General features: G+C 40.4%; 1 protein-coding gene across 1 annotated transcript in view; it reads left to right on the top strand.

The window, feature by feature from the left end:
* Positions 1-26,138, top strand: part of LOC122792405 — a 2,471,936-nt gene that overhangs the window by 968,417 nt on the left and 1,477,381 nt on the right. Inside the window, exon 10 of the mRNA XM_044060193.1 lies at positions 24,244-24,369. Coding sequence (XP_043916128.1) covers positions 24,244-24,369 — 126 coding nt within the window. The remainder of the gene's footprint in view (positions 1-24,243; positions 24,370-26,138) is intronic.

Raw genomic sequence — 26,138 nt, 5'->3', positions numbered from 1 at the left:
AGGAGTCCAAGTTCTACGTGGTCAGTGGCACAAAAGTTAAAATTATGTGTGGGAAACACTTAGATGTGCTTAAACAAGGCTTTTTTTGACTAATTTCATATAGATATTCATAAATCCTTTGTTTTAAGGCTCTCTTAGTTTCCCCCACATAAAAACCATCACAGGAATCGCACTTGGCCACATTCCCTTTGGAATAACAATAGTATTTCTTTTTGGGATGAATGATCCCATAGTTCTTTCTACTTAAATTGTCCTTGTCTACCATGAGCTGGCATTGTGGGCGTCTACCACATTTAAAACAGTTCCTTCCCTGTGTATCATCCTTTTACATTCCATCAGGCCTTTTAATGAAGTATCTTTCTTGTAAACCACTTTTGGTTTCCCACCTAGTATACTATTGACTTCATCATTCAAGTTGAAAATCTTCCGAAATTTTGTAACAATATTCTGGATATCTTACAAATCATTAAACTATCATTAACCACATCAGTGGCCCCCATGTTGAACAGGAGCATTACAATTGTACCTACTTCTCTCTTGTGCTTAACCTAATTTTCTATATTATTAATAAATTCCAAGAGGTACCCAAGTGTCTTACATTCCCTATTGAAATTGCCATCTTCAGATATCATTCTGGCAAGCTTGACATACTTCTTCTGATGTTAAGGGTGCCAGCTTTGGAAGTGTAATGAGTTTGAATAAGTGGGTTTTCTAAATAGGTGTGAAGTAAACATTTTCCTACTATAATCCTTTTTGATAGTAATTTCTAAAAAAAATCATCATATTGTTGTTTTTCATCATAGTGAATTTCAAAAAATCAGTGGTCCCATAAATATATGAAAAAAACTCTTCCAAATTGCTATCCCCACATTTCCAAAAAAGACCTATATTGTCAAGGTAGTGGCCATAAAGTGCCCAGGACTCCCTAAAGTTAGAATTCATAACAAATAGGTCCTGCCAGTGCACCAACACAATGTTGGCAAACACAGGGGCACAGCATGCACCCATCGCCACATCTTGTCTCTGTTTAAAGATTTGACCTTCAAAACTGAGAAAGTTATTTTCCAAAACCAACTCCATACAAGTTCTAATAGTCAGAATTGACCCATGTCCCAAGTCAGAGTTTTTGTACAAATACTCATAAAACCACTCCAACCCCACTTCATGGGGATCAGCGAAAATAAGTCACAAGTGTTGATAGTAACCAGAATTAGTTCATAGTCATACATCTCTGGTTTAATTTTACCCAAGAAGTCCAATGAATCCTTAATCACCCACTCCCTGGTGTTCAACACACCTTTCACATTACTATCAATAAATTTTGCTAAGCAAAAGGTTTTAGAGGCTTTTGCATCAACAATTGGGAGTAGGGGTGGGTCAGTAATGGATTTATGTATCTTTGGGATCCCGAATATAGTGGGGTTTTAGGATGTTTAAACTCTAGAAATTCATAAACTTCTAAACTAATTTGCCCATTTAGTAATCACTCCTCCACCGTGAGGTCAATGTTTCTGTTGGCAATCTTGACTTCATTGCATGATGCTTCAACAAAAGTGTCACTGTACAACATTTCAAACATGTTACTATTATAGTCAGACATATTTATGACCACTAGACCCCCACCTTTATCAGGTTTCATTAATCTGATATGAATGTGCACAATTTCCTGTAATAATCTCCATTCTGCATAATGTAAATTATTGATAACCCTATTGTTATTGTGCTTTAAAAGTTCTCTGATTTAATGATCATACAGTGCTTTGAAGATGGAAACCATACGATGAGCAGGTGGAATAAAAGTACTAGGTCTATGCAACATACCCAGAGTCCCCATGTTGTTATTCCCAAAATGTAAAGCCAATTTCAGTTCTCTGATAAACATTTTTAAATTTTAAATGCTGTCAACCAGATTAACTTCTCTACCTGGAACAAAAGTCAGGCCCTTGGAAAACCGTTCTGCCCAATCTGGGCCCACATTAGTCTGGCTGTAATTATAGATTGAAAAATCCCCAGTGCCATTTTTCACCACCGAAATCACAGTATCTAATGGTTCAGTTATCTCTGATAGGATCCCTTCTCCCCCTTCACCGACCCTGACGTGCCTCTTGCACATAATTGGAACCAACATATCTCCCTTCCCTCTTGTTCTATGTCCTTTCAGTCCTACTTAGGGGTGGGGATCTAAAGGGACATCCCTGTTTAAATAGTCGTCATCACTGTTCTCGTTATGCATACCATGATTTTCAATAGAGGACCTATCAAAATATCGAGCCTGCTGTCCCTCCTGGGGGTCCGGGTATGCCTTCCCAGAATAATAATCACGCTTGTCCCTCCCCAGATTTCGCTGTTTCTTCACCTTCAATTCTAAACCAAAATCATTGTCCACAATCTTAAAAATATTTAAAAAAATAATTTCTCTTATGTTCAAACAGCAAATCGTTTTTAATATTAGCATCAATTTTATCTATGTCACGGATAAGCATTACCATTTTTTTACTATTATCGCAAATAAGTAATTTTAATAATTCACAACCTTGCTTGTTAAAAAATGCAATGAGATCAAAATGTAGTTGTGAGTACTTAATGAGTCCTGTTGGAAATTTCCACATCTGGAGCCCTTTCGCTACATGCTCCCAAGTAACACACTCCTTATAGGTACAAATTTTCTGACTGCAAGTTTTTGTATTTGAAAATTAAATCATGGAATAATTTTAGTTGTTCCTCAAGAGTTCCATATGGTTGTTAGGTACAAACAGTGTTGTCACCCATACTGAGTTCACTTCTCAGCCACTGTTCAGTAGAAAAGGATGCCATAATCCCTTCACTACCTCCACATCTTCAATGTTAATGACCTCTCGCATTGTCACTGAGGTTGTTAGTTGAACAGCAACCTTCTTGTGAGTTGTTGCCATAGCAATGTTCTCTTTGTGTGAAGTACTCAGCGAAGGCTCCGAAGTTTGCCTATGAGTTCCTTCAGTGCTAAATTAGAATTAAAAGTCAAATCTCCACTCAAACTCTGCTTTCTCATTAAAATATCCAGTTTAGATGTTAACTCAGTAACCAAAGCTGATAAGATGGCTAATGCTTGTACCATGCTCTGTAAATCCATAGCAGCCATGCGTTCATAGGTTGGAAACTAGGCTATCGGCCCTAGGGCCTATACAAGCCTAGCCATAACAATTCCCTGGACATTTCTTCCCACAGTATTTAGTTCCCTGGACCCCTGTCTAGCAGGGCGACTGATGTGTGAGCCCCGAGGTAAATTTCCTATCTCGCATCCAGTCGTCAAGGTTCCTTTTGAAGAAGGCCAAGGAGGTGCTCTGTTTGACATGTATGGGCAGTGTGTTCCAGAGTATGGGGGAGTCTCTGGGTCAGGAACCTATCCACTCCAGCATGTTTGGTTCCTTGTGATGACAAGGTTTAGATCCCTGGAGCGTGTGGCTTAGAGGGATTGGGATTTCTTTAAGTGGAGCATGTTATGCTGTTCACCTCCCTCCATGAAAACAGACTAAAACCTCAAATGAATGAAAAACCAGGAACAGACCACCAAAGGAGAAGAGTCCATCAGATAAACACCAATGGTCCAAGAAATATAACAAGAGAGTTGTTTATTCGATTAAGCGCTTTCGTCAGAATATCAGACTTTCTCAGAATACAGTCAAACCACATCTGTAAGTTTAAATACCCTCCCCCAGCAGTTAATCATCCTACATCATTTCTTGTCTCACCAAAACATTTAACAAAAGGTAAATATAAAACAATAAAACGTGAATAAAAACAAGCATATTAATTAAATTGCACTTCCCCCATTCATATAAACTGTAAAGACTTCAATCTTAACAATGCCATAATACTAATCCTGTCGTTGAGACCAGGTTTTACACCTGCATTTAGTATGATTTGCCATTTTAGCTCAAGAAATTCCACTTATTCATCAACAGGCCCACCCCAAGGTCAAAGGTCTACGTGGTCAGTGACGCATTTAAAATTGTGTGGGAAACACTTCAATGTGCTTAAACAAGGCTTTTTTTTTTTTTGCCTAATTTCTTATAGCTATTCGTAAACCCTTTGTTTTAAGGCCCTCTTAGTTTTCTCCACATAAAAACCATCACAGAAATCGCACTTTGCCACATACACTACCCCTTTGGAATAACAATAGCATTTCCTTTTGGGATGATCCCATAGTTCTTTATACTTAAATTAATCTGATCTACCATGAGGTGGCATTGTGGGCATCTACCACATTTAAAACAGCCTCCTTCCTTGTGTATCATCCTTTTACATTCCAACAAGCCTTTTAATGAAATATCTTTCTTGTAAACCACTGTTGGTCTCTCAGCTAGTATACTATTGACTTAATCGTGCAAGTTGAAAATCTTCCAAAATTTTGTAAGAATATTCTGGATATCTTACAAATTTGAAGTAAAGGGGATAATAAGAGCTCTAGAAAACCCAACCTGGTTCCCCCTATCAGAACCACATGAATGCCCCCCATGTTGACCAGGAGCGTTACAATTGTACCTACTTCTTTCTTGTTCTTAACCTTATTTTCTATATTATTAACAAATTCCAAGAGGTACCCCCTCCTTACTAACATACCTTTAAGTGTCTCACATTCCCTGTTGACATCACCAGGAAGTGATTTTCAAGGGAATGTGCTTGGACACCTCTCAATATTGAGCCTACCTTACTCAGGGGAAACGGGCGTTCCTAATGGAAAGATTTAGCACTTATGCCAAAAGTAGACATGGTAGTCAGGGAGTATCTCAGACTTTTGGGGTACATGTCAGCATGTATTCTGATAGCCCCCCCCCCCCAGCAGTGATGCATGAAGAATAGGTTGTGTCAGTTGCTTTATCTGTCTGTCTTCAGAATATTTTTCCTTCAGGATCAAAGACATTTTTGGATACAGAACAGACTAAAGAGGAAATGCAAAAGGTGTAGTCAACAAAGTGTGTGCTAGCTAGCTGAAAGGGACCCTACATCTCAATTTTCTGACAGTTGCAAAGCCCATAGAGAGACTTTTTTAATGAAACCTTTTACATCAATCAAAGAGAAGATGCTTCAGCAACAGAAAACAGACCAGGAACTTGCTAAAAGGATCTCCTTATAATTGAAGCAGAACTAGATGTTAGTAGACTTCACAGGAGTATGTGTATTTAGCTGAAAGGTTTTAGAGCCATTCACATACTTTATATCAGATCATACATGCAAAAAAAAATTAAGATAAAGATGCAGGGTAGTAATATAAAAATGAGACACTGGTGCTTTTCTACTTAACTGCTGAAAAATGAGAAATGTAAGAAATAGGTAGGGGGTAGGATTCAAACGTTAGAGAAGATAGAAATTAATTCAAAAGGGGTAGCTAGTGAGTGTGATAAAATGAAGAACTGTAAAACATGGTAGAAATAAAGAAAGAGTAAAGACGTGATAGGAGTGATTTAGAGGGGTTGGGCAAAGGTTACTGTATTACAGAAGAAGGGAAAGTATGTGGCTAATATTTTTTTTATTTAACATTTGTTTACTGGGAAAGTCCGACTTGGAACAGAGCCAATGTTCAGTGGCAGCCCGGGGAGAAAAGCTCTTGCATGTCTTTGTAACATGGGAGGAAACCAGAGTACCCAGAGAAAACCCACGTAAATGCAGGGAAGACATGCAGACACTGCACAGAAAGCACTCCAGCCAAGAATCAAACCAGAGAACCTCTTGCTGTGAGGTGACAATGCTGCTGCTGCACCACTGCGCCATCATGTTCATGAGTCTAGAGCTCAATACTTTTAGCACAAGAACTTGAGAAACAGAGTAGAAATTGTCGTCAGACTTGGCTAACCTGTGGCAAAAAAAATTAACCAGAGATCCTGTAGAGGTGTTAGGGATATGGTGTAATTTTCATGAAAATCTGTACGTATAAAGCTCAAAGTGGAAGGGGATGTTGATGAAATGGGGAAGTTCAGGAAATAAGGAGAGTAGTATTTTTGATGCAAATCCTTAAGGAGAGTATGGATATTATATTCTGCATGGTTGTAAAGTATCAGCAAATATATTAAGAACTTAGCCAACACAGGAATGGAGAAAAGAGATTGTGCCAGTAGGGGTCATAAGTAGAGGTACAGAAAACAGAGTAGACTGGAATTTAATGGGAAAAATTACCAAAGGAAACATGATATTGGGAGCCAGTAACTTTAGATGGGAAGGTAATAGAGTGGGATGAGACCAAGCAGAAATTTGGACTGCAGGATAGAGGCTGCTTTACCCACCAGGAATGAATATTGGCTTATAGGCTAGAAGAAAGGTATAGGTTCATAGGTGTTTTCTAGGCTAATGACCCCAAGGGCCTTTTTAAGCCTAGTCTTGCATCCTAAATCTCTGACAAGTTCTGGTACCTTTGATAAGTGTAAGCAGGGGCTTGAGAGATTAAACATTTGCAAGCAGGGGGCTTGGAGATGAACCATTTACCTGTGTCCAAACCAAGGATGAATTTCCTGTTCCCCATCCAGTTGTCCAAGTTACACTTGAATTGAGTTAGGGAGGAACTCAGGGCAAGGGTTAAATCTTTAGAACGGGCAATTCTGGTACTGTTTGTTTTGCAGATATGCAGGAGGTCCATCAGAGTGGGGTATGACAGTGCCCTGTATGCCAGGCATGGATCTCCCCCTCAACAGCTTGTAGGTGACAATACAGGGATAGGGACTTGAGACAGTCTGCAGAGGACATGCTACTTACAAGAAATAAACGATGTTGTTCGTGTTTCACTGTTGCAGTCATTACATTTGTGTAATCTGCTGGCAGGTTGCCCTCAGTCGGCCTGAATTCCAAAGTCTTGGGTCCTGCGTCGGTTGCTGTCTTCTCTTTCATGACGTCAGGTCGTCAGGGGTATAAAACATGCAGCCGACGCCATTTTCTTTAGTCTTTCTTGCTGCACAGTGCCCGAAGCAGAAGCATTTCGCAAGTGCCGATCGGCCGACTACTGAAATATTCGAGTTTGAGTTTCAGAACCGAAGTCTTCACTAAAGCTAACTACCCCATCGGGGAAACTTTTTTCTTGCTTTTTACCGATGTCAGAAAAAGTTAATAATTGTATTACTTGTGGGAAGCAAATACCTCATAAGGATTTCCATTTATACTGTATTCCTTGCCTAGGTCCTGATCACAACGTGCCTGGCTGTCGGTTTTGTGCTAGATTTAACCAACGCACTATTAAGCGTCTGTATATTTTTGCATAAAAGTATTTTGGAAACATATTTAACTACCCAGAAATGTCGTTGGATAGCAATACCGGAGTACATAAAAAACGCAAAGAAAGGGACAGAGAAAGGCAGTCGAGATCCGAAACTGACGAAGCTTCTCCTAAGCCAGTCGCCGGTTCGCCGGTACTCAATGAGGTGTTTTCGAAGTCCCTGATACCCACTACCTTCGAGTCACAGGCCTCTACCGACACCCATGTGGAGTCCGGCATGCTGCAAGATACTCAAGGTACTGGACCCGACGGATGCATCTCCCTCAGATGAGTCCGGAGCCGCTGAGCAGGCACCGGCTTCTGAGGGTGTATTCAGACCTCAACATTTATATATCAAACCGACGATAGTTGCAAAACCAAAGGCAAAGACAACTTCTAAAACTAAAAAAACGAAGCCTGAGCCACATGCACAGGCCTCTATGCCTAAAAAACAGATGATCAAAATGGCTGAAGACTTCATTACCTTGATCAGGTGTACCCATCCCCTTCCAGATAAAAGACCTAGGCAAGACACTGATTATGAATCTTCATATCAGGTTTCTGTTTCTTTTGATTCCTCTTCTGATCAGGAATTATCTATACCTCCCTATGAGGATTCTGATGCTGAGGAGTCTATTCCATCTGCATCTCCTCAAGAGGATTATTCATTTGGAGAAACCTTGCATACTTTGAGGGAGCATTTTCACTGGAAGAGTCAAGAATTCTCAAAATCAAAAAAGAGACTCGGGGATTTCCTTCTTCTCCCCTCTCAGCACAAGCCTTTGGCCATTCCCCCAATTTTAGACATTGTGGATGATATGTTTTTGGAGTCGAGCTTGACCCCTTACCTCCGGCTCCCGGTAAGCCTGACAGATATTACCGGGTCCCTGACTCATTCAAATTTTTATTTAGAAACCCTGCTGCTGACCCTGAAACTATTTCACAGGGTCCAAAGGGAGTTAAGGCCTCAACAGCAAAAAACCCTACCCCCTCTGACAGAGAGTCAAGGGCACTAGACAGATGGGGAAAAAAGGTTTATACATCTGCAGCCTTGGCAGTCAGGGCCTTAAACTGTCAATTTCACATGCTTAAGTACCAACAACATGTTATGGGATTGCTGAAACAGAAAATGATGTTGATTTCAGAATGTGCAGAAAATAAAGAATTACAGGAATTATTGCATGCAGCTGAACAAGTTGGAAAGCATACTTTGCAATGTGGTTTTGATTCCTTAAGGGCCTCCTGCAGGGCCGCAGTTACTGGATCTGTGATAAGGAGGCATGCCTGGTTAAAGGAACAAAATTTGCCTGATCATGTTAAAGGTGAATTGTTAGATGCACCTTTACAGCATGATTCTTTGTTTGGCATTAAGGCAGAAGAGGTTTTAAAGAAAATGGAAGACAAAGCTAAGTCTATGCAAACTGTTAAAGATTTCTTACAAGTGCAGCCGCCAAGATTCAGTAGACTCTGGCCTACAAAAAATTGGTCCTTTCCTGTGTCAGACAGAGTTCAAAGGGGCAAATCCAGACGCCCAAAGGGTTCTAGATACCAGGTGCAAGATTCATACAGGTCAAAGCAATGGGGCGCATCTACCTCCAAATCAGGGGGAGATAAAGTGCAAACCTACAGAAAACAGTCCCAATGACTTCCCCCTGTGTTCACCAAGCACTTATCTTTTGACAGCACCCTTAGGGGGAAAATTAGCACTTTTTGCTCAAAATTGGCAGTTAATAACCCAGGACAAGTGGGTACTAAACATAGTATCACAGGGATACAGATTTCATTTTCACACTCTGCCAATGGCAAATGGTTGGCCAGATCTGCCCAAAAATCAATGGGCAAAGGGACAGAAACAGGTTATGTCCCTCATGGATATGGGGGCCGGGCCATTCAACGAGTACAAGAACAGGAAAAGGACAAGGTTTTTACTCAAGACTGTTCTTGGTACCCAGAAAGGACAAGGCCTGGCGGCCAATACTGGATTTATCAATTTTGAACACATACCTGGATATTCCAAAATTCAAAATGCTGACTTTGCAGCAGCTTCTGCCCATGCTGGGCAAGAATGCTTGGCTGGTGACATTAGACCTAAAAGAGGCATACCTGCATGTCCCAATAAGACAATCGTGCAGAAGATACCTCGTATTCAAGGCTGGCTTAATGCATTACCAATTCTCTGCACTGCCCTTTGGCTTATCTACTGCGCCCAGGGTCTTTACAAAGTGCCTGGCACCAGTAATTGCATTTTGCAGACAAAGAAGTATACAAATATATCCTTACTTGGACGACTGTCTTATTCAAGCAGAGAACAAAGCACTCTTCGACACCTGGCGTTTGTGAAAAGGCTTTTAACATGCCTAGGTTACACTATAAACAAAAAGAAATCACAACTGGTACCCTCTCAAAAGATAACATTCCTGGGTGCAAGCTTGAATACAACTGCCCAGATGGCTACCTTATGCCAGACAAACAAAGACAACTGACTACTTTCTTCAAACTCATGGCAACAAAAACCCAGTCTTCTGCAAGACAAATTCTGCAGGCTCTGGGCTTCATGGCATCCTGCATCCTACTAATTCCATATGCAAGACTGTATATGAGGAAACTTCAATGGTACCTAAAAAGTTTATGGAGTCAACATTCACACAGTCTGGAAACAATGATTCCTCTCATTCCCTGCCTGCAACAGGAGTTTCTATGGTGGGCAAAGGCCTGTCACCAAAACATGGGACGGCCCTTTACTCTACCCCCTGCCAGCCAAACCTTAACAACAGATGCATCAGATTATGCCTGGGGGGCCCACATGGCAGGAAGATGCATTCAGGGCATATGGACACCAAAACAAATGCATCTACATATCAACCAGAAAGAGATGCTTGCTGTTCAAAATGCCCTAACAGCCTTCAAGGACTTGCTTCATCCAGGACAACTACTGATAAAGATGGACAACACCACAGTCGTGGTATATAAACAAGCAAGGGGGCACACACTCATACCCCCTCTACAGATTAGTCATGGCACTGTGGGACACAGATTTGACCTACCAAATACATCTTCAAGCTCAATTCCTGAAAGGAAAACAAAACACTCTGGCAGACGATTTAAGCAGAAACCTTATGTATCCTCACGAGTGGAAACTAAATCCACAAGTCTTCAACATGATAAGTGAAATGGTGTTGCCCAGACATAGATATATTTGCCTGTTCTCAAAATTATCAACTGAAAAGATTCTGCACAAGGACTTATCACAGACAAGCATGGAAAGTGGACGCCCTATCCTTCAGTTGGAAAAACCTATCAGTTTATGCCTTTCCACCTCTGCCTCTTCTACCCAATGTCCTCCTAAAAGTCAGACGAGAAGCCAAAGATGATATTAATTGCCCCAGACTGACCCCGCCAATACTGATACCCATTCCTAAGGAACTTGTCTCAATACCCAGCTTGGACCTTGCCTCAAACACTACAACTAGTGTCCCAGCAAAACAATCTGATCCTGCACAATCAACTACAGACTCTAAACCTGGCAGCACGGCTAATAAGGTAATAATGCAAACAACACCTCTCAGTAAAGCTGTGGTGGATGTCATTTTGAAAGCCAGAAAGCCTAGTACTTGAAAATTTTATGCTGACAAATGGAAGACATTCTGTGCTTGGAATCAAGCACAAGGGAACTGATACAGCAGAACCAAATATTCCTCAGAAATTACAGTACTTAACTGAGATGCTTGACAAAGGCCTATCTTTCTCATCAATCAAAATCCATGCCTCTGCCATTTTGGCTCATTACAACACAGAACCACCAATCTTTTCTCATCCTTTTACTAAAGCATTATCTTAGAGGAGCCAAAAATTTAAGGTCCCCTAGAAGATCGCCATTACCTGCATGGGACCTCAATTATGTGTTGGAAAAACTCACCCTGCCTCCATTTGATCCAGCTGCTACCGCTGGTATAAAGTTCTTATCATGGAGGACAGCTCTGCTACTAGCTATTACTTCAGCAAGAAGAGTTTCAGAGCTATTAGTGTCATATGCTGCAGGATCACAAGGAAAGGCTATTTCAAAGCAGGCAGTTTCAAAGTGGATAAGCCACTGCATCCGTTTCTGCTACTTACACCATGGTAAACCGGTGCCCAAGGGCATTAGGTCTCATTTCACCAGAGCTGCAGCTACTTCAGCAATCATTTTCAGAGGAGTAACAACCAAAGACATTCTAGAGGCTGCTACTTGGAGTTCTGTTCACACCTTTACAAAGCATTACCATTTGCTTCTCTAAGTCCAGGGCAGGCTTTGCCGCTGCAGGGCCTTATAGCCGCACCTAATGCTGTTTAGCTCCAGCCTCCCAACCATAGCTTTGGGATTCTACCCAAATGTAATGACTGCAAAAGTGAAACACGAAGAACATAGTACAGTTGTGTACACTTACCATAAATGTAGATGTTCGAGGGTATTCACTGTTGCAGTCCAGGTTACCCTCCCGCCATTCCCTTGTCATTCTGAAGTTTATCTTTCCTTCACTATCTTCTACAACCTATGTGGTTATTTGCTTGTAGATGAAGGTAAAGTTTATATTGCTGCATGTATTGATATATATATATATATATATATATATATATATATATATATATAGAATATTGCTGCCTTTTTGGGGGCACCTGACATCGGGGGCAAGAAAAACTAAAGAAAATGGCGTCGGCTGCATGTTTTATACCCCCTGACGTCATGGAAGAGAAGACAGCAACCGACACAGGACCCAAGACTTTGGAATTCAGGCTGACTGAGGGCAACCTGTCAGCAGATTACCCAAATGTAATGACTGCAACAGTGAATACACTCAAACATCTGCATTTATGGTAAGTGTACACAACTGTACTTTTATATCCAACTAATAAAACAGCTAGTGAGCAAGACATAAATATCCAAAAGAAGAAGAAACGCACATATGATGTACCATGGCTGTAAACCTCATTAATAAGTAAGTGCTTTCAAGGATCCACCCCCTTCATCAGGCTGCACATCAAACTCACTAAATTTATACTAGTCCAATTAAAAACACAATTAATCGGAAATCGGTCCTTAAAGTAACTATAGCATCTAAAATCAGCATAAAAGACATACATATATACATTAAAAAACCTTTATAAAACACACAAAGCTACTAAATACATCTCATATAATATAATAATAATAAATAATAAAATACTGCTAAAAAAGGGAATCGGTGCTTCAGTGGTAGTGTGTCTGTCTGCCCGAATAATGCCACCATTGATACTTCATTGTATTTTGTGAGCGACAGATTAGAGAAGTTTTAAGCTCTGAGTATGAGTCTAATACATTTATTAACATGTCTAAACATGATTTGGTTGCTTTGAATGAGCTGAAAATGTTAAATTCTGTAGAAATACAACCTGCAAATAAGTGAGGGGGAATTGTTATTCCTAATAAGGAGTTATATTTGAAGCAGATGTACTTTTTATTAAGTGCTGCTGAGACTTATCAACCAGTAGCACCTACAGTAACGAAGGGCATTATAGATAGAATATTATTCTTTGTGTTTGATTTAGTGATTACAGGCATGATTGATGAATCATTGTTTGATTATTTGGTGTTAGCCATCCTGTTATTCCCATTATGTATAGGTTGCCTAAAGTACATAAGTGTTCTTTAGCTCCACCTATGCGCCCGATAGTGCCCAGCAGAGTATAGGCTACTGAGGCCTTGTCTATGTCTATGTATGTATATATATATATATATATATATATATATATATATATATATATATATAGATATATATATAGATATATATATGTGTATATATATATATATATATATATATATATATATATGTGTATATATATATATATATATATATATTGAAAATTGTGGTAGTGTTATGAAAGATTCTAAAACATTTTTACAGACGATTAGATTGAAATGGGACCCTATGTATATGGCCTGTTACTTTGTTACTTTAGATATACAGTCTCTATTTACTATCATCCCAAATGAATGGGGGATAGATAATGTGAGAATAATGATGAATAATGTGAGGTTCACTCACACTAAATGTGAACTGATCTGCACTCTTAGATTTTGTTTTGAATAAAAATATTTTTATTTTGGTAATGACTATTATATGCAAAAGGTTGGCGTGGCTATGGGCACAGCTTGTGCCAATAGCTATGCCAACCTATCATTAGTGCAATGGGAATGTTCTTTTGTCTTACTTAATGAAGTATATGCTAGACATATTGCCTGGTAAACTAGATTTGTGGATGACATTTTTTTGTTGTAGAAGGGTACGGAATATTAGTTGAAGGAGTTAATTTGTTATTTAAATGGAACCCCACGCTTCCTTAATTTCACTTCTAAAATATTCTACAAATACCATTGATTTTTTTTAGACATGACTGTAAGTAAGGACTCTTTGAATGATATTATGACACATCTCTACAGGAAGCCGGTTAGGAAAAATAACCTTCTTCATAAAACAAGTATGCATCCCAATTAATACCATGCCATAATGTAGTGAAAGGGCAAATATTTAGGGTGATGAGACGATGTAATGATGACGCAGAACTCCATAATGCACTTTTAAGTTTGAAGTCAGATTTTTGTGAAAAAGCATATAAAGGCTCTATGATTGATGGATATATAAACGAGGCATGGAAAACCAGGGGTGGCCATTGCAAACCCTATTATAATGGAAGATTAATTGGTAATCTAAATAGTACTACAGAAACATGATCGAATGTTAGTATGGATGACTGTAAATTAAGGATGCCTTTAACATTTTCCAGCAACATTAGATGTTCATCGTGTTGCACTGCTGCAGTCATCACTCTTGGGTTATTCTGCCGTCAATAGTACTACAAAAACATGATCGAATGTTAGGATGGCTGACTGTAAATTAAGGATGCCTTTAACATTTTCCAGCAACATTAGTTCAGTGTGTGATGTCATTACTAGAAATTGGGGTATCCTATCTACTGTCAATGATTTAAAGGATGGTATAGATATTAAACCAAAGTTTTACATTTCGAAATAATAAAACATTAGAGAGTCAGTTATGTTATAGATTTGATGGCTCTGTTCGCCGTTGTCAATCTGATTGGGTACATATCCATGCAGGAATTGTTCAGCATGTACACATATCCACTCAGGTGCTAGTTTTAAACACCCCCATCTAGGTTTCAAGTTTAATAGTAATTGTTATGTTGATTGCAAGATGCCTAATGTTTATTTTACATATTGTATCATATGTTTTTCTTATTACATTGGCAAGACAAATAGGCGCCTTAAGGACAGGATACTTGAACACTACAGAGATATTAAGAATTGCAAAGAAGAGTAGTGCTCTTGCTGTACATAGTAAACCTGAAGGATCCAATCACATATTTAAGTTTTTTGTATTAGAGGTACTACATAAGAATAGAAGAGGAGGTGACCTGGTGAACTACACTAAGGCCTCAGAACAGAAGTGGATAATGATATATAATGCAGATAATTTGCTAGGCCTCAATAATAAGGTGTCATTGAAACCTTTTTTGAAATCTCAACCACTGAAGCACTGATTCCCTTATTTAGCAGTATTTTATTATTTATTATTATTATTATCTTATGACTGTGGTGGTGATGCTGCGGCAGCGTTGTCGCCTCACATTTAGACGTTGCCCGTTCGATTCTCAGAGCGTCTTCTGTGTGACGACATGTGTGAATGGGCGTTCCTTCGTTGAAGGTTGTGCGTTAGGCCCGGCAAGCCAGCACGTAAAACTCTACTGCCAATCATTAGCGGACCGGAGTTCTTCAGTGGCGACCCCTAACCAGGAAAAGCCGAAAGACACAAATTATTATTATTGTCTTATATGAGATGTATGTAGTAGCTTTATTTGTTTTATAAAGGTTTTTTAATGTATATATGTATGTCTGTTATGCTGATTTTAGATGCTATAGTTCCTTTAAGGACTGATTTCCTATTAATTGTGTTTTTAATTGCACTAGTATAAATTTAGTAAGTGAGTTTGATGTGTAGTCTGATGTGAAGGGGTTGGATCCCTGAAAGCGCTTACTTATTAATAAAGTTTACAGCCGTGGTACAGTGTGTGTGTTTCTTCTTCTTTTGGACATGTTACTTATCCCTTGTATTCTTTTAGTGAGAAACTTCGGTAGTCGTTCCAGTTGCTTGATATGCCTTGTTAGGTACATAAGAAAGGGGCTTTTACTCAATGGTATATCTGATGAATGCCAAGTACAGTGGAAGAATGATTTCCTTGGACTGAGATGCCATACCTTTGTTTATAAGTAGCAAAACATGATTTCCAAAGTGCTGTAGACACATGATGGTCAAAGGCTAGATTACTGTCTGTGTGTGCCTAAGTCCCCGACTACTGGGTCAACTCTAAGGGGCAGGTTGTCAATATAATATTTACCAGGGGTGGATGACTTCACAAAGGGCACTATTATGCATTTCTTGTCATTTAGTTTTAGTCCATGGCTCTGATATCAGTTGCATGTCTGTATCACCCCTTCCTATAAAACATTTATATCTGTGCCGTCTGCGATGACAGATCCTAATTTGTAAAGCAGATTTAGTCAGCCAGAGGCCATTGACATTGGCCTTGACTTCAGAGAAGTAAATGTCAAAAAGAAGTGGTCCCAGGACCAATCCCTGAGGGACTCCACTTGTGATTAGCCTCTTTATAGAGGTGGACTCCCCAATTCTAACTGTCTAGGTCCTGTCTTTGAGCCAGTTGGCTATCCACCAGGTGACATACGGGTTTGTACCTAACCTCTTGAGTTTGTCATTGATACCTGAGGTAGGGGTATTGTCAGATGCCTTGTCCATGTTAAGGTAGGCAGTATGAACCATTTTGCCCTCATCCTTTACTTTGGTGCCTTTCTCAAAATGTACCACCAGGTTGAGTAGGCATGAAATGCCCTTGATGAAACCAAATTGGGTTGGGTTCAGTGTCAGGAGGTTTACTATATCATTATTGATCATTTCTATGGTAATTCTTTCCATGGCTTTGGATATGAGACTTACGGGTCTGTAGTTCCCAGGGTCTGTAAATGGCCCACCTTTGTGTAGAGGGGTATGACTGTTGCTGTTCTCCATTTATGAAGCCTGTTTGAAGGCTAAAGTAAAATAGCAGTTCCAGAGGGCCTAGTAGGTCATGTTTCTCACTATTTAGAAGGCATCCTGGGAAATTGTCTGGGACCATTGATGCAGTGTTCTTGGCCTTAGAGAGAGCATTAAGCACCTTTCCATAGTGTTAGCAGGGGGAGTTATATTTGATGGTATTTCCTGAGGGGAAGGTTGACTGGGAGAAGAGGGATAAAGCTGGAGTTGAATTTGTCAGCCAGTAGGTTTCGTATATCTTCTGGCTAAGTATAGGTGGCTTCCTTTAAAATGAGTTCTGCACACAGTTGTGTATTGCCTTTGAGGTTGAAAGAATGCCTTGTGGTTGTCCTTGGCATGGGAGGCCAAATTTACCTCAGACTTGGCTTTGGAAGACTTTATTTGTCGTCAGAGTTGTTTGTTTAGTTTGATGAGGGTGCTTTTATCCTTCCGGGTGCTGCACCTCCTAATTTTTGCCATGATTTTTTCCTTTTGTTACACAGCCTATTGATTTTTTGATTCCACCAGGGTGGCTTGTTTTTTGAGCTAGTTCTTTACTACCTCTAGTTGGGTACAGCGGCCTCTGTACAGCTATTGACGTGCTTGTATAGGGTTTCTTTGAGCAGTTCTCTTTAAGCAGCAATGTTCTCAAGGTTTATTGGGGCTTTAAATTTTGTCAGGTTATCACTTAATAGCAGGAGTTAGCCTTAAAATAGTTCCTGAATATTCCAGGGTTAGCTGGGGGTCCAGGTTTTATTTTTACTTCAAAGGAGACCATTTTCTGGTCTGACCTTACCAGGGAAGACATCTACATTAGGGGATGTGCGGCACTCTTTCATATTTAGTTAGGACCAGATACAGTATGATTGCACCCCTGATTGTTGTATTGAAAATCTGCTCCATGAAGTTTGTGTTTTCAGTATCTAGGAAACTCTGTGCTTATAAATTTGGTGTCTTGTAGCATTCCCAGTTAATAGTGGGATAATTAGTCTCCCGTGAATATCGTATTGGGTTGGATGGTGATTGTTTCCACTAAGTTTAAGTACATGGTATGAGTTTTCCTGGGTTATAGAGGGGGGACATATAGCTTGCAAGGAAGTGATACTGGATTTTTGCCTATGGTGACTTTAACATGAAGCTCCAGTGCATTGTCCTGTTTGACCAGCCTTGAGGTATATTTATTTCTGATGTAAATCAAGACACCTCCACCTTAAGTCTCTGTGTAGTAGCTGGTCTATATGTTTGAAAAGCATTATAACCTTGCAATCAGTGTGCTCCCCATGGCTTTAAACCATGTCTTAGTGACTGTACAGATGTTTGCATTCTCTAGCCTAAAGCCTAAAGAGAGCTTCTAGGGAGTTGAGTTTTATGTTTAGACTCCTACCGTTGAGCAGTAATACCTTTATATTTTTTTTGGTTTTGATTTGCTGTGTTGGAAGTACTTTGCATTACCTAAAAAAGGCACCATGGGGAAGACTGTTTTAGCTAATATTCAAAAGCCTATTTGGGAGAGATGTAGATCATCCTTGGCAAAGCAGCATGGTCTACTGCGTATCTGCTTCCATGCTGACGGATATTACCCCCCACCCCCCACCCCCCAGGATGACACCAGAAACTAAGTTAATTATTAAAGTCATTCATCTTTTGTTCATATTGTGGCATCATCCTTAGAGAAGGTGAAGTGCTGCTCAGTGCTAGACTCATACCAGCCTGGGGCACGTATTCCAAGAGCTTCATAATGTCTGTATTCATATAGTCTAAGGAGGTACTTCTCGTGTCATTTGGACCCACATGGACTATGACCAAGTCATACTGCTACTTGTGGTCCAGTGACCTGAGTGCATGTGTAATGTTGGCAGATCCTAGCCCCCAATAAGCAACTGACCATGACTTTCTCATTACTCAGCTTGGTGAGTTGGAGTCTCCAATGACTAGAATGTTGGATTGTGTGGTGGTTTGCCTTATAGGCTTAGAAGTAGAGGCTGCATGAGATGCGGCTGTAAATGTGATGGGGGTGTTGTTTTGAAAGAGTGCAATCAGGGCTGCTGAGGGTATTTGTTATATGTCCTTCATCTAGTTGGCCTTTAGAGTTTAGGAAGGTTAAATTTAAGCACCACAGCATATGTTGGTCTGTATGTCTGTTCTAATTTATGTGTGATGGATTAACCATTTGTACTCGGGTTGCCACCTTTCAGTGTGGTGAAAACTGGACCAAAGCTACTTCCCTTGCATTTCCTACAACCTTGCCTCTGTTCGCCCATTTTATGATGTAAAGCCTTGCATCATCTCAAGATAAAATGCTTTCTTTTAAACAAGAGAGAAAAGGTAAACCAGTCCAAATTTTATTTGCATTAGCAAAGCATTTTAATTGTGAAGTGTTCTATGGCAGCTTTTTTTTTCTTACAAACTATGGCATTCTGTTTGTGCAGATACACAGAATACCGGAGTTTGTCCAGTGTTTTTTGGGCTACTAGAAAAATACTGGATAGGTAACAATGCTAGTGTGTGCTACTGTGACAACCTCACTGACACTAGGAGTACTTTTATGAGAGCTTGGCCTCCAGTGATATTGCGTAAGTATATCTCTCACATGCTATATCAGTTTGTTTGAGAATTTACTGGTTGTTAGCAAACATGAGGCAGTTTCTACATTGCCTCAGGATGCCCATGTCCACCAAGCTGATAACGGAGATAGTGGGAAAGTTTATTTATTTGGCAATAGACCCTTTTTTATTGATTAGACAGTTGGAGTGAGAATGTAAAGCAATGTCAGGAGTATCCAGTTTGCAAATCTTGGGGGGGCATTGCTAGTCACTGCAAACTAGTTGTCATGTGCAACTAGGTATTGGTGAAATTTCAGTTGTGCTTTTACAGGGAAAATGTCACTGAAGATGTCTGTCAGGCATCTAGAAAAACAGTTATTTAAAAACACAACAGCACCAGGGTGGGAGCATAGGAGCAACTCCTTTGTGACTCACAAGAGAGACAGCTGTGGTTTCCTTCCTACTTTAAATATGCAGTTAAATGCAGAATACAAGTAAACAGTGTAAAGAAATCAAATCACAATATACAAATGGAAGAAGTCAATAAAGGAATACAATATAACGAGAAAGTAAAAGCAAACTGTCCTTTCCCTGTCAGCAAGTTGTGGCAGAGTCTGGGTGAGCTTTTCCAGTATAGGGGAAATACCATATCTTGTAGAGTTTTTAGTTGCGTCTAGAGCAGAAGCTGCTGTTAAAAAGGAATAATTAGTAGGGGATGTAAAATATTGCATGATAACTGTACAAATCTGTGTGCTGATCAGTCGGGAGAGGTTAGAATTGATTAATTCTGCATACAAGTCTAGTATATTTTATCAACCAGAGGAGAAGCTGTTGATAATAAAATTGAAAGAATTTGGAGGGGAAGAGGGCAAGACTTAAGTGGGAGAAGCTGATTCTCAACTTTAGAAAAAGGTGGTTTAGGGTTATTTAATTTGAATGGGTACTGTAGAGCTACACAGTTAAGGCTCATATACGGTAACAAGAGCAGAATGTTGTAAATTAAAATGGAAAAGGATGATGAAATGGGAGGAGGAGGCCAAGACCTCTCTCTGTCTCTAGATATATATATGTATATAGATATATATATGTGTGTGTGTGTATATATATATATATATATATATATATATATATCAGAAGAGAGAGGGATGAAAGTAGCAACAATGTAGAATATTATATTTCTAAAGCATTTTACATTAGGCTAGCATCTCCAATAGTATGGATAGCAGGTGCCTTCTTCCTGAATCGAATAAGTCATTTTATGTATACTTTTCCTCCCTTACTGCTGATCCCTAGGGTACTGACCAGAGTAAAGGAGGAAAGTCCAAAAATGATGTTTATAACTTTTTTTTTTTTTTTTTTTGGCCAAGACGAGTGACTTCCTTTGTTGCGCAGCTAGGCAAGAGAGGAAACAAATATTGCCTGTAGTAGACTTCAGTACACAAAACTGAGGGGACCTTGCTGTACCTCAGCCAAGCAACATTAAGGCTATGGCAGCCTGGCTGACTTTCTGTGTTCCCAGGCATACTCAGGTGGCATGCTAAACATTATGAAAGAGTCTAGGAAGCTCACCACAAAAATGTTGCATCTAGCCTACTGGAAGCATTTCTCCTTCTGGTGTCAGTCCACATGTCTTGACCCCAGAAGGGTTAGATTGGCTTTGGTCCTGGAATACTTTTTTGACCTTTACAAATAGTGTAGCTTGCACATCTGTAAAAGGGCATGCATCTGCTGTCTCATTCTGTCTATCCATATACCCTTGTTTGTGTTATAGACCTTTGGTTAAACAAATCTTAAGGGGAGCATCCATCTCAGACCACCTAGAAATCAAATATCTACAACACAGTATCTCAACTGTGTTGTACAGAAATTAACCTGGGCCCCTTTTGAACAAGCAGCAACCTACACCCCCTCCACTGTTCCTCTTTTTGAAGACGCTCTTCTTTGTGGCAATTACCTCAGCTAGATGAATTTTAGAATTTCAAACGTTTCATCTGCAAATAGCTATTCCTAATCCTCCCTTTTGGCTATGGTAGTTTCTGAAGTGACACTTCACCAGGTCATAGAGTTGGCAGTCCCTTTTCCTAAACCTGAAAACTCGTGGGAAGGGCTTTGCATTCACTGTGCATTGACCGCTGACATTGTTTACAGAAGTTGATCAGCTGTTCTTGTCATTTGCAAAAAAGCCCCAACACCCTAGCCCAAAGGTTCCTGGAGTTCATAAACTCAAATGCTATGGAACAACTAGTCACCATTCCCACAAGAGGAGAAAATATATTAGACCTGATCATCACAAACATGGGGACAAAATGCTCCACACCGGAAGTATATCCCTCATTGGTGAGATCAGACCATAAATTAATCTCACTGGAGATCCACATCCCGCCCCCAACCCCAGCAAAAATGACCACAGTTGAAGAACTTCTCAAAAGCAAACTTCACACTTCTTAAGACTGGAGTGGTATCCTACAAGGCCCCCGAGCCAGTGGAAACCACAACCCACGCTGCTGAAACCTTTACAAATGCCTTCTACGAGCACCTCCAGGAATGTATGGATCAAGCAATCCCTAATAAAATCAAGACCCTTTCCACCAAAGGCAGGCGCCCGGTCTGGTGGACCCCAGCCATAAACAAACTCTACAACAAGAGGAGAAAGTTACTACATGACAGAGCAAAATCCCTAAAAGGGAAGGCATCTCTGATCAATACTAGCAAAAAACTATGATCACTCATAAAATCATCCAAGGCCAACTTTGAGAGAAAAATCGCTAAAGACACAAAAGACAATCCTAAGGCCTTCTTTAGCTATGTTAAAAACCTTGGTGGAAACTCCCAGATATGCTCAGAATTAGTCCAAAATAATACAAAAATCACTGAACCCACAGACATTGCCAACATATTGGCAGACAGGTTCAGTGCAAATTTCTCCCCTCCCTCCCCCCCAAAAGGAGAAATATCTATCCCACCAAAGTCTAGCCTCCCAAACATCTCAGATGCCCAGGTGAGAGCTGCTCTCTCTAAAGCAAAAAACACAGCATCAATGGGACCGTACGGTGTCCCCGGCTGTGTGCTACACGAACTCAATGAGGAACTAAACCCACACATAAGGCTGCTGTTTAATCTTAGCCTTACTACAGGATACGCACTCCAAAGAATGGCGACGGCAACTGTGGTCCCACTCCACAAAGGCGGTGCTTCTACGGACCCTGGAAATTACCGCCCCATAAGCTTGACGAGCCTTGTCTGCAAAGCTATGGAGAGGATCATAATGGAACTCATAAATAGACATTGGGGACCTACAGACACTGGATCCTACCCAATTTGGCTTTGTCAAGGGCAGATCCTGCCTCTTGAACTTGGTCGACTTTTTCGAAACAGTCACTAAGGCCATTGATGAGGGTAAGGCAGTTCACACAGCCTACCTTGACCTAGCAAAAGCGTTCGACACAATACCCCACTCGGGCATCATAGAAAAGCTCACCAGCTTAGATGTAAACCCATATGTCACAAGATGGGTTGCAAACTGGCTCAAGGACAGAACCCACAGGGTTAGAGTTGCTGGTGCCATGTCAGACTCGAAGCCAGTCACGAGTGGTGTCCCACAGGGCTCAGTCCTGGGCCCCCTCTTGTTCGGCATTTATTTTTCTGAAGTGCAGGCAAACATAGGGGGATTGTGGCTGACATAATTTGCAGATGACTGCAAACTGGGCACCATAATTGACACTCCATCAGACACAGACATCCTCCAGAGAGGTCTCATAGAAATGGATAACTGGTGCCAGAGCCATGGCCTTAAGCTAAATGCCAAAAAATGTATAGTCATACCCTTTGGGAAAAACAAGGTAACCCCTAATTACCACATAGGTGGTAATCCATTAAACACGGAAGAAGTTATCAGGGACCTGGGGACCCAAGTTGACAGTAACCTCTCTTTTGACACTCACATTGCCAAAGTGGTTAGGAAGACCTTCTACATTGCCCACCTGATCATGAAGGGATTCACATCCAGATCAGGAGAGGTCATTGTACCCCTGTACTCTTCACTTATCAGACCAATGATTGAGTACAATGCCCCATTCGGAATGTACCTTACCCGACACCTGCAGCAGTTGGAAAGACCCCAAAAGTTCCTCACCAAAAGGATAAAGGGGCTCAAACATATGTCATACGCTGCACAACTGAAGAAACTCCAGCTCTATTCAGTCGCATACCGTCTGCTCAGAGGTGATCTGTGCCTGACATACAAGGCCATGTCCAACCCGGAATTAATGGACATGCTCCACCTCAAAAAATCCAAATCCACCAGAGCCACGAGAGCAAGAGACTTAAACCTCAACACGGATATAAATAGGACGTGCTGGAGGGACAGATTCATCACCCAGAGACTCCCTACACTATGGAACAGAATCCCAGTCCATGTGAGGCAGAGCCCCTCACTGACTCTGTTCAAGAGAAATCTTGACGAGTGGATGGGAGATCGTAGGTTTACCCCGGGAATGATCTCTGTGTCACTGCTGGACAGAGGCACAGCAAACTAATGGGTATAGTATTCTCATCCTAAGGGGTGGTGAAAGCCACACACACTCAGGCTAGGCTTATAAATGCCCTAGGGCAGATAGCCTAGTATGAAACTATGAACCTATGAAAGAGCTGTCAAAAGGCCTTTTCCAAATGAGTAGAACATTGTATCTACTTTTTCATCATTGTCACGGGAAACCAGTTCAGGGCTGTAGTAAGGCACATGAGCTACAGCTGCCACCTCTACCTTTCTTGGGGGACCTGGAGCTGGGACTTTTAGAAAAGGGTAGGAACAAATGTCAGAACAGCACATTGTATGCAGAAGCAGCCACCTGATGATTTGTGCACACATCCTCTGTACATTATAATCTTGCGGCTGTATCCAGAGCATACTTGCATCTACTCTCCTCTAAGGCCTTGTAACCAGATAACCAGTTGTTCTCCCTAATTCTTACTGCTTTGGAAATCTTCCCAAGAAGTGAGTACTGCAGTAATTAACACTACGATGAACATAGTACAGCTGTGTTAAAGACTTTACCATAAATATGCTTCACTTGAGTCTGCACTTGGGTTTTGGCTGGGGCTAGAAGGATCTGAAGATGGCATTGGCCAGTGTACCCATTATACAACCAGTGTTATGCCAGGATGAAAAAGCTTCAGTTGAAGTACTGGGAGAGGGTAGAGTGCTGTAAGACTGAGATGTCCATGGCTTACCTGCATAGCAGTATGAGGACTGCGACAGTGAAACTTCTCAAGCATCTACATTTATGGTAAGTTCTGGACATGACTGTACTTTCCTAGCTTTAACCTGTTCCTGTTCATTTAAGTGTTTTATTTTTTTTTTTTATTTCAGGGTTCATCTGTATATTCAGCCCCTCCAAGGTCATATTCGGCAGACCGTCCTAGCTTATCAAACGTACAAAAGAGTAGAGTGGAGAATTTTCAGAGTAAACCTTCATTGCTGACCCATAACACATCAGTGAGTATTCATTCATGCATTAAGTAAACAAAAATACTCTGTAGCAACATAATGCAGGCTACCTTTACTGAAGGAAGAGTACTGCATTTTCTTGTTTTATGGTAATTAAAAGATACTGGGGGAAGAGAGAAATGCAACTGAGCATCCATTTCCTTATACGTTTCCTTTTTATTGATACTGATTGTCGTCGTACTCACTGACTTTTGCAAGATCTTTAAGACCCCTCCTTCAGTTGCAATTGAATTATTCTGTGGTGTCTCGCATGTTTTGCTTAAAAGGAAAAAGTGCTGACTTCTTGTATGGTGCTGTAGGGTAGCAAAACTAAAGTTACTCCTGTGCTTTGCTTTTCTTTTGTAATATTTCCTTTCTAAGTAACTGATTTTTTCATCTGAAAGTGTAATTTAATACTTTAATTTTTCATGTCCCATTATGGGGTGAAAGAAGATGAAAAGCAGTATAGGAAAAAAAATTGTTTTCAAACTGCCCTAAATTGACTGCAGAATCTGTGTTTTGTTGTTTTCTGACCCTACGATATCTGGAAAAGTAGTGCAGTGTGTAGCATTTTGGCCTTACTTCAAGAGGTTCTCTGGTTCAATTTTTGATGGAGTGCCTTCTGAGTGGAGTCTGCATTTCCTTCCTGTGTTTGTGTGGATTTTTTTTTCAGGTGCTCCGGTTTCCTTTCACATTTCAAAGTCAGTGCAGTAAGTGGATTGGATACTATGAACTGGTGTGTGTGTGTGTGTGTGTGTGTGTGTGTGTGTGTGTGTGTGTGTGTGTGTGTGTGTGTGTGTGTTCGGATCCTCTTCATAGGAATGAAATTTCAGAACATTGAACCTCTCTGATCATCAAAGACCAGAGGATCAAAGTTCTGAAATATTGAACCTTGTGAATGGAGATCGCCGTACAGTGCGGAACGGGCACTTTACCATTCTCTTCACTGTAGTGCACTCTCGGAGTTGGTATATTTAGGTAGCAGGAGTTGCAGAGGAGGCTTACCACCTGCAAAAACATGAAAAGAGAAGTTTTCACGTTTTTGATTTTTTTTTTGTGTTCAGTATTTAAGAACTTAGATCCTTGGGTCTTCGGTGATCGGTGTTCTGAAATTTCGATCCTGTGAGGTAGACCTGTGTGTGCATGTGTGTGCTATGTGTGCTATGCAAGAACAACCTTGGCAGGACTACCCATTAGACAGTGTGAACTTTGGCTCTAGATGATGGTCACTGATTTGACATCTAGATCCTAAGTGCAAAAATGGGATATGGGGTACTGTGGGTGGCTGGCATCCAGGCTTAATTGCAGGAGTTGTTTGCTTTCAGGCAGGTTAGAAGTATAATTTTTGTTGTCCCAGACCTAAGAGTTTTTTTTTCAAGTATTGCAATGATGATAAGGCCTTGCCGTCTGTCTGCCCCAAAGGACATAACTGTGAGCAAAGGAAACCTTCGGTCTCCCAAAAATACTGTTTAGATTTACTCAGTTTAAGGAACATACTTTAACAATCATCACTTCAGTATTTCAGACATTTAAGGATGCTTTTGAAAGTATAAGTGTTCAGAGCCAAATGTGGTCAACTGATGTATTCTTATAAAACCAACCAAAAATTAGTTAATAAAGCCACTATGTAAAACATTTAATTTATTATCACAGCAAATGGTTTTCTGTGTTGAAGCAGACTAATCCACACTGAAATTAAGAAATGCAATCAATTTTAATACAAGTAGTCATGATCAACAACTCTCTCTAGCATGGGGGGGCTATTCATTTGGTACTAG

This window comes from Protopterus annectens, chromosome 1.part2 (genome assembly GCF_019279795.1).
Source record: "Protopterus annectens isolate FY-2018-M chromosome 1.part2, PAN1.0, whole genome shotgun sequence".
Lineage (NCBI taxonomy): Eukaryota > Metazoa > Chordata > Ceratodontiformes > Protopteridae > Protopterus > Protopterus annectens.
The sequence above is the reverse complement of the archived record's forward strand: the minus strand, read 5'-3'. Positions and strand labels throughout refer to the sequence as shown.